Source organism: Tupaia chinensis, unplaced genomic scaffold (genome assembly GCF_000334495.1).
Source record: "Tupaia chinensis unplaced genomic scaffold, TupChi_1.0 Scaffold000369_1, whole genome shotgun sequence".
Classification (NCBI taxonomy): Eukaryota; Metazoa; Chordata; class Mammalia; order Scandentia; family Tupaiidae; genus Tupaia; species Tupaia belangeri.
Window position 1 is genome coordinate 2,223,662 of NW_006159866.1, and position 9,108 is coordinate 2,232,769.

The window sequence follows — 9,108 nt, forward strand, 5'->3', positions numbered from 1 at the left end:
GTGGCGGCTGAGCCTGGGCCTGGCTGCAGGGAGGGAGAACGCAGAGGGTAGCCCTACTGACTGGCCTGCAGCCAGGGGCTTATCCCAGGCGGGGCCAAACCAAACCCAAGTTCCCTGATCCCATAGGGGCGGGAAAGTGTGGCCCGGAGGTTAGGGACCTCCCAGCTCCTCTGGTTCCTCCTTAAGGAAGCGCCTGGATCCTTCCTGGGAACACTTTCCTGCCCAGCCTGAGAGGGTTAGATTTTCCTGGAAGTTTTGCTTGGCCTTCTCCTGGGTCAGCTGCCCACCCCCGCCCCGCTCCTACAAGAACTAGGGTGCTTGCTCCTCTCCCAGGCTGGTCTGCTCCCGGGTGAAAGCACACACACCACCACGCTGCAGGAACTTCCGTTACCAGCATTCCTGTAGCTAACGAGTCCGGAGCAGATTGATAAGTGCCAGGGCTGTGATAAGCACAGTTTTGTGTGTGTGTGGTGAAATATGCATACCATTGAAGTGACCATGGTAGGGGGGACCAGCAGGTGGTGTGGTGGTTAAGGCGTTGGACATTCCCACATGGCTAACCATGGTTCAAGTCCTTGACCTGGTGGCTTGCTTTCTCACTTTGTCTCTCTCTCTGTGTGTCTCTCTGGTAAAAATAAAATAAGTAAAATGAATAAATAAAATTAAAAATAATTTTTTAAAAAAAAGAAAAAGAAATGACCGTGGTAAGCCAGTGGCAGTAAGTATAGACACAGACCGTCACCACTGTCTCGTTCCAGAACTCTTCCATCACCTCCAAAACTATACCCTTTAACCTGTAGGGAAGCAAAAAAAAAAAGGGGGGGGGTGGGTCTTCTGTTCATCCTTCTAGATTCTTTGGCAGGGCTACAAATTAAATTGACAGCAGGCAGATGAACAGAGAAAAGCCACATGTAATTACGTGTGTATGCATGACAGTCCTGCAAAACATGACCCTCAACGCTTCGAATGACTGAAGCTTATTTAGGGTCCAGAGCTAGAAAAAGGAAGGGAGCTTGGGGCTTCTGGGGCTGGGTGACACAGGTCGTGGGGCAGAGGGAGGGAGTACGAGGTGAGTAAGGGGGTCTTGTTATGCAGACACAAACTGCTTCAGGTGGGGCCAGATGGTACAGCAGTAACACCATGGCCTGGGAGGTCCTCGGTCTCCCTGTGCAAGCCAGGTGGGCAAGGCACATGGGCCTGTGATCCCAGTGAGGCCGGGCTGGACCTTGGCATGAAGACCCTGTTGGGTGGTCCCCTACCCTGCTCTCTGTTGTCAGGCTTTACATAAACTTAAGGAACAGAACCAGCAGATGGCGTAATAGTTACATTGCTGGAATTCCACATGATCGACTGTGGTTCGAGTCCCAGACCCAGCAGCTTGAAACACTGAGTGTATGGGTGTGCATGCTCAGAATGAAGGAGAAGGGACTGTGGCGTGGCCATCCACCCTAGGGGAGTGATTTCTCATTTTCTGTCTCTCTCTCCAGCAAGCACATGCTCCCTAGAGCAAAAATCTCTCTAAAACAATAAATGGAAGTAAATAAATAAATAAACTTAAGGAACAAAAGTCTCCCATTTAGTAGCATTTGTTCAGAGCAGGCTTCATCCTGATGCAGACGCTTGTACTAATGCCGATTTCCCTTGGAGACGTACCTTGCTTCATAAGAGGACAGACAGCTTTTCACAGCTGCTCGTACGCCTGCAGAATCAACAGCTCAAAACATGCCGCAGAGATCGACTTGGGATGGCGTATCCCAGTCTCTCGTGGTTATGTTTCGGGGTGACATGTCCTGAGCCCCAGTGACCCCTCATTCCCCCATTCTTTAGCCGTCGATGACCTCTAATCCACTTTGCCTATTCTAGGTGTCTCACGAAAGTGGAATCGCTCAGTATTTCTTCTGTTTGGATTATTTCACTGAGCATAATGTCCTCAGATTCATCCATATTGTAACATGTGTCTTTTTAATGCCCCCAAATATGTCTCTCTCTCTTTTTCTTTTGGAAAGATTTTTGGTATAGGGCACATGCACTTGCTGGAGAGACAGACAGAGAAAGAGACAGACGGAAAGTGAGAAATCATGCCCTGGCAGGATGACCACGCCATAATCCTTTTTTTTCCATTCTCCTCTTGGGATTTTGGGCACACGTGCACATGCGCCCAGAGTGTTTTAAGAGTCCAGTACTCGAACCACGGTCGACTACGTGAGAGTCCAGCAATGTAACCGTTACACCATCTACTGGTCCCAATGCTGACTAATACTTCGTTTTTTGCACTGGTCACATTTCATTTATCCATTCATCTGTTGATGGATGCTAGGTTGTCCCCTCACTCTCCCTCCCCTGGCCATGTGGCTAGTGCCACTGTGAATCCTGGCATTAAAGCCACTGTCAGGGCCCTGCATTCTATTCTTTTGGCACTACACCAGGAGTGGAGTTGCTGTGTGGCGTGGTAATTCCGTGTGTAACTCTGCGGACCCCCAGCACTTTTTAGGAGGCTCTCAGTGTATCCACCTTCTGCACTGAGGCCCTTGGGGGCGGGATGTTGCTCTGCATCAGATCCTTTTCTCTCGGGGCGCAGTACTGCAGCTGATACAAAGTAGATACAGTAAGTTGTGCAGTAGGAGCTGGAAGGCCTGAGTAAATGGGGGCATCGGGGATGACAGGCCAGAATTTTGCATCGCCTGGGGACCACTGGGAATGGAATATGAAGACCACTCCTGCCTCCAGTTATAGGGGCCGGTGGTGGGTGTGGACGGTGGGTGGGGACTCCAGGGACTTCTCTAGGCCTCACCCTCCTCTCTGGTCCCCCAGCAAGGTGCAGAGGAGTTCCAGTTCCTGCGCTGCCAGGCCTGCAAGGCTGAAGCCAAGTGCCCCAAGCTGCTGTCTTGCCTACACACACTGTGTTCACGATGCCTGGAGGAACGAGGCATGCAGTGCCCCATCTGCTGTGTTCTGGAGACCCCAGGCTCCGGTGCTGCGGTCCCGGCCCTGAATAATACCTTCTTTGAGAGTCTGCAGGGGCGCCTGTCGGTGTACCGGCAGATCGTGGACGCGCAGGCACTTTGCACCCGCTGCAAAGAAGCTGCCGACTTCTGGTGCTTCGAGTGCGAGCACCTGCTCTGCGCCAAGTGCTTCGAGGCGCACCAGTGGTTCCTAAAGCACGAAGCCCAGCGACTGGCGGAGCTGCGCAGCCAGTCCGTGTGCGAGTTCCTGGACGGCACGCGCAAGTCCAACAACATCTACTGCTCCAACCCCAACCACCGCACCCCTGCACTGACCAGGTGAGCCGGTGGCCAGGCCCGGCTGGCTAACCACCAGCCAGGTGGACGGTGAGGGAAGCAGAGGTAGAGAGCTGCACAGTTGGGGACCAAGAGCTTCTAAAGGGCTTTGCAGCTCACAGCGAGGCCTGTGAACCTGCAGCCATGACCACAGTTCATGCTTTCAGTCCTTCCTAGGCAGGTGGATAGTAACAGTTTCCAAGTTCCCTCTGTAATGAGCAGTACTGCAGAATCATCCTTGCACCCGTATTCTTTTTTTTATAAATTTTAGAAGTGTCATTGCTGGGCGAATAGGTGTGAGAAATTTGCATTTTGATGTATGTTACCAAACTACTTTTGAGAAAGCCTTACAGTGAGAGTTCCCCTAAGTGCCCACAATGGAAGGCTACCGTCTGCGATCAGAAGTAGGTTCTCTGGTTAGTTTCTATCTGAGAAGTTGGAACCGTAACACCCAGCAGTGATAGCTGGGGATGGCTGTATAGAAATAAATAACTACTCCACTTACAATTATCTTTATTAAGCATATTTTAATTCAGTTTTTACTAGATAACACATTTGTAATCTATGGGACACACACACAATTGGTAAAGAGAGAGAGAGCAGTCCCGTCTGCCTAATTTCCACCATCTCCCCACCCACAGGTAGCCCTCGTTACTAGTTTTGAATTTCTTTCTCCGTTTCTTTGTGAATCTGTGTGTAGATAGCATTCCATTTTAAAGTCACGTTCTTCCCCCTTTTAGCCAAAAAGGTCGTATTCCTCTGTGAACTGTGGACCGCACAAAAATAGATTGCTTCTAGAAGGTTCTTGGTGGATTCAGTCTAGGGATCCCTGGCACAGGGAAGGCACTTGTCTCACCTCCCTTTGGACACGCTCTGAGCTGCATACCCGCTGCCCTCGGTGAGGGCTTCCTGCCCCTCGACACGCCTCCTGCACCACCAGAAGCATCCTCCCCAGTTCTTCAAAAGCTGATACGTTTCCATTTGCATTTTCTGCTTTTTCAGAGTGAGTGGCTTTTCCTGTTGTGTTGGACTCGTGTTGCTCCCTTGGTCACTTGCCCAGTCTTTTGCCCAGGCTGTTTGTCCCTTTATTACTAAGAGAAGAGGGAGGGAAAGCACCCTTCAGTGCAGACTCGTCCTCCAGCAGCCCTGCCCTCCCGCTGTCCTGTCAGGAACCTGGGAACACTGGATGGCTTGTTGCTGTGGGAGCAGGATTCAAACCATGGTTGGCCATGTGAGATCAGGCCTCCTCTGCATAGCCCTTAACCTCTGTGCTAACCAGCCGGCCCTGAAATGCCAGTATGTTTGTTTTCTTTATTTTGAGAGTAGATTTTTATTTTTTAAAAATGATTTAATTTTATTTATTATTATGATTTTTAAATTGCTATATGACATTTGCACTCACCAGAGAGAGAGACAGAGAGAATAGAGAGAAAGAAAGAAGAGAGAGAGAGAAAGTGAGAAAGCAAGCTGCCAGGTCTGAGACTTGAACCGTTGTTGACCATGTGGGAGTCCAGTGTCTTCACCACCACCACGCTATCTGCTGGCCCACTGAAATGCCCCTTTTATCATGTACAAAATACCCTTGTAGTCATGAGTGTGTTTCTGTGCCCAAATCTTTCTTTCTCTGTTGGTGATCTATGATCTTATGGTTGTGATATGATAGGTAGGCACTCCAGAAAGCTCATAGAAATGTGTATTCTGAAAGGACTCACACTTTAATTCCATTTTCATGAAAATTTTAAAGTCCCCTTGTATGATCTGACAGCAATCCTGCTATCCTGAGGATCTGTGTATCTCTTGTCCTCAAAAATAATTCTGTTTCACTTTTGCTTTACGGTTGATACAGTTTCAAAACTTGACACAGTTCTTGGCATTTGGGTTGAAATTGCATTAGATCTGGGGAGAACTGGCCTCATCTCTGATGGTATCTTTGGGATTTTATAGTTTTATTCACATAGGGCTTGAACTTACAAACTTTATGGTAGTTTCATATTGTGAATGGGATCATTGTCCATGATAGTTTCTGGCTGGTTATCAGCTTTCACTGCTGTTCCTCACTCGTGCATGCTAATCGCGTGTGAAGCCTTCTTACTGAAGTCTTATTAGGTCTAAGACATTTTAAAATTGATTTGGATTTTCTAGATAAACAATTAGATCATCTGAAAGTTTTTTTTTTTCCCTGAGTTAAAAATAACTTTTAACTCTAAATTTATACATATAATTAGTTTTTATGGTTTTGTTTCATTTTCTAGAGCCACCAGAACAATAGTAAATAATAGTGGCTAAAAAAGGCAATTTAATCTCGCTCCTGCCTTTTTTTTTAAATTTTTTTAATTTAACTTTATTTATTTATTTATTTAAATTTGACCAGAGAGGGACAGAGAGAGAGAGAAAGTGAGAAACAAAGCCAGCAAGCCACCAGGTCCAGGACTTGAACCACAGTCAGCCATGTGGAAGTCCAGCACCCCTAATCACCAGGCCACCTGCCAGCCCCTTGCTCCTGTCTTTAATGAGAAAATTTCTTATGTTTTCTGAAGTATTATATTTATTGTTGAACTTCCTTTAGGTAATTTTTTTTTTAAGGTTTTTGCAATAGAGTGTGCACCCTTGCCCAAGAGAGACAGAAAAGCCGTCACCCCTGGGGGCATGGCCAAGCCGCAATCCCTTCTCCATCTCCTCTCAGGATTTTGGGCATGCATGTCCACACGCCCAGCGCAGTTGGCCTCGTGGGAATCCAGAGCCTTAACCACCTGCCAGCTGTGATGTCTGAGTTTTATAAGGCCTTTTGAGGAAAGGAGTGGATCCCATGAAATAGCAATCACAAGATTTTTTGCCTCATCTGAGTTTATGGTATGGGTGTCCCTGTCATCTTTAATTGTGGCCCATGTTGACTTCATTCGGCATTCTTTAGCTGGGGGCACCTTTGTTTTTTACACCGAGTATGATTTACATAGAGTGGGCTATTTTGTTCTTTGGGCTGTAGTTTCCCATGAATTTAACCTCATTGGCTGATCATTTTCATTAGGTCTGGACACTTGAAATTCCAAATTTAGCAGCTGTCTGGTCTTGAGTCCCTGACTTTAATTATTTCACCTAATGTCACGTGATGCTAGTTGGCCAGAGGGACAGTGGGCAGGCAGGAACGTGTTCTGGCGCGGTGAAGCAGGTGACGGGTTTTATGGCCCTTTTCCCCTCTCATTGACTCACTGTGTCCCCACCTTACTAACTGCGTAGCCAGGGTCTATCTTCTTACACCACATTGAGTCATTTTTCCCCCAGAATTTATTTTCTGAAACTGTAAGTGTCTTAACTTACACATCCTTTTTTTTTTTTTTTTTTTTTTTTTTTTTTTTTACTGTCATGCAAAGATGTTTAGCTGGGTGTAAATTTCTGGGGTCACAGTCATAGTTCTTTCATTCGGAATATGTAAACAAGTCATTTTATGTTTCTAGTCTCCGGTGTTGAAGAGGAGAAGTTCAGTTTTCTGGTTATTCGGCTGTGGGCAATCTGTTTCATGTGCTAAAGCTCTCTGTGTAACTTTGTTCTTCTTGGAAATTATTGATGGAACTACATCTAGCTATAGGTCTTTTTATTTTTTCGTTAATCCCCTGTGACTCTCACTGACCTGAAAACTTCACATCTTTCTTCAGCTTAGGGAATTGTCTTCTACTATTTTATGGATTAATTTTCCGTTATTTGATTTTTTTTTTTAATGACTATTGTGGTATGGATATTGAAACTCTAAGTGGCCCTTTTATATCTGTTTTCATTTTTTCTGTTCTTTCTGTGGTTTTGCCTCTTGTTCTTCAGGAGTCTCCGAGAGCTCATTGAACCGGGCTCCTGATTCACCAACTCTCTTGTCAGCAGCTCCTTTCTGCTGTTGGCTGCCCCTGCAAGTCGTTTCCCAACCCCAGCAATCATGTTTTCATTGCCAAGAAAGAGGAATGTTCTCAGGATGCGTTTTCTTTCTTTAAACTTATTTATTTTTTTCCATGAGGGAGAGACAGAGAGAGAGACAGCATCCCCTGCAGGGTTGCAACACCATGACTCACCCCTGCCTTCAGCCAGCCCTGGCTCCTGGACACACATTGCCTGCCATACTCAGGGAAGTCTCCAGACTCGAACCAGGGACCAGTTATGTGGGTCCGCCCTGCAGAGCATCACGTTGTTCTGTGGTGCCACTGTCTGGCCCTGGGGATGCTCTTTCTTATCAGCCTGTTCTTGTTTTCTCAGTAGAGTATGTGTGTACGTCTGCGGACAGGTGCTTGGTGTGTACAGAAGTCTGTTTCCCTGAATCACCTCTTTGTCGGTGGGGAGCCTGAAAGCCTTGCTCAGTTCAGTCCCACATTTTTGTGGCCGATTCTCCTCCCAGGTCCTGTGGTCTGTGTTGTCTGTGTGTACGGGGGAACTCCCCAGGCTGTTCCGTGCTTCAGCAGATGTGGGCTGGCCCTGTTCAACCCTTACCCTGTGGCAAGGACAGGGCTTATCCTCCAGAGCCCCAGGGGTGGTAGCTTCTACATAACCCCACCTCTCCCGTGGTCTGGGGTGGATTTCTCCCTAGTGTAGGGGAGGAGAAAATATTTTCCTCTCCTCATTTTAGGTTTTCCAACTAAGACCCTGTAAATTCAACCAACAAAAGGTAGATTTATAAGAGAAAACCAAGTGGGTTAGCGGTGCTTCTGGCCTCTAGGGACCGTGCTTAGTGGGAGTCTGCGGGATGGGTAGTTCGTAGCTTTGGTTAGGACTTGGGCGCATATTCTAGCAGCTTGTATATCCTTAGGGAAATGATAAGACAAAGGACAAAGGTGTCAGCCTTTCCAGAGCAGCAGGTGGCAGAGACCGAAGGAGTGGGGTCTGCTGGCATGGGGCCATCTTGACTGACTCTGCCTTTTTGGTCATAAAACTGTCCTGTATGGTCCTCATTTCTCAGAAGTTTCTGCTTTTAGTATGGGAGAGGGGAGTTCTGAGTATCTATTGAGTTTCATTGGCCTCAACTAGAAATAATCGTCTGCCGAAGTGGCAGAGTTGGAGCCCCTGTACCAGGGACAATGGGCAAGATTCCTGTCCCTGGAGCATGGTGACCTGGAGCTCAGAAGACGGCCTCGTTGCTTCAGTCATGCACGCACAGCTCACACTGTTTTGTGACTTATTGGTGGTTACTGGAAAAACACGACCTGTCTTTTCTGCATAAACCACAGTGGTGGAAATTACCCACTGCTTCTTTCTATCACAAATCAGTACTAAAGCACCCGTCCTTCGGCCCTGAGCTGACTGGGAGTGGAACAAGTTCTGGGGAACAGAACTCTGGTCCATTGCATGCAGTGGGCAAGTTTGGGAGCAGGGAAATTTCTTTGCTGTGTAGTTAGTTATATTTTACCCCATTCCTAAAGAATTGGAGGGGCTTTGCCATCGTAGGGTGGATATGCACCCACAGACACTGCAGCAAGGTCCAAACCAGGGAAAGGGGGGCCTCTTGGTCTCCCATTTGGAGACAGAGGCCACGGTCCAGGTGGAGGTAAGGGCTGCAGGATACTGAACCAGAGGGCTGTGGAGAAGGCTGGATCTCAGCCTGCCAGGCCTTCCTGTGCAGATGACCCCCCGCCCATGGGTGAGAGGGGTCCAGGACTGCCAGTGGAGGGAGACCCATGCCTGTCAGGGTGGATGGGGCAGAGGACTTCACCCAGGGCCACCCGAGCCTGTGGCAGAAGAGTCTGAATGACAGATGTGAGCACGAGAAGCCATTAATCACATTTAGGAAGTGCAGTGAGATCAGAAGCGGGGAAGGACACCACGGGACCAGAAGCAGGGATGACTGGGCACAGGGGCAGAG

General features: G+C 47.9%; 1 protein-coding gene across 9 annotated transcripts in view; it reads left to right on the forward strand.

The window, feature by feature from the left end:
* The window catches only part of PML (PML nuclear body scaffold), a 31,831-nt gene that overhangs the window by 1,492 nt on the left and 21,231 nt on the right, over positions 1–9,108 (forward strand). For all 9 annotated transcript variants that reach the window (XM_006153356.3, XM_006153357.3, XM_027773773.1 and 6 more), the window contains exon 2: positions 2,812–3,281. In XM_006153356.3, the coding sequence (XP_006153418.1) occupies positions 2,812–3,281 (470 nt within the window). The remainder of the gene's footprint in view (positions 1–2,811; positions 3,282–9,108) is intronic.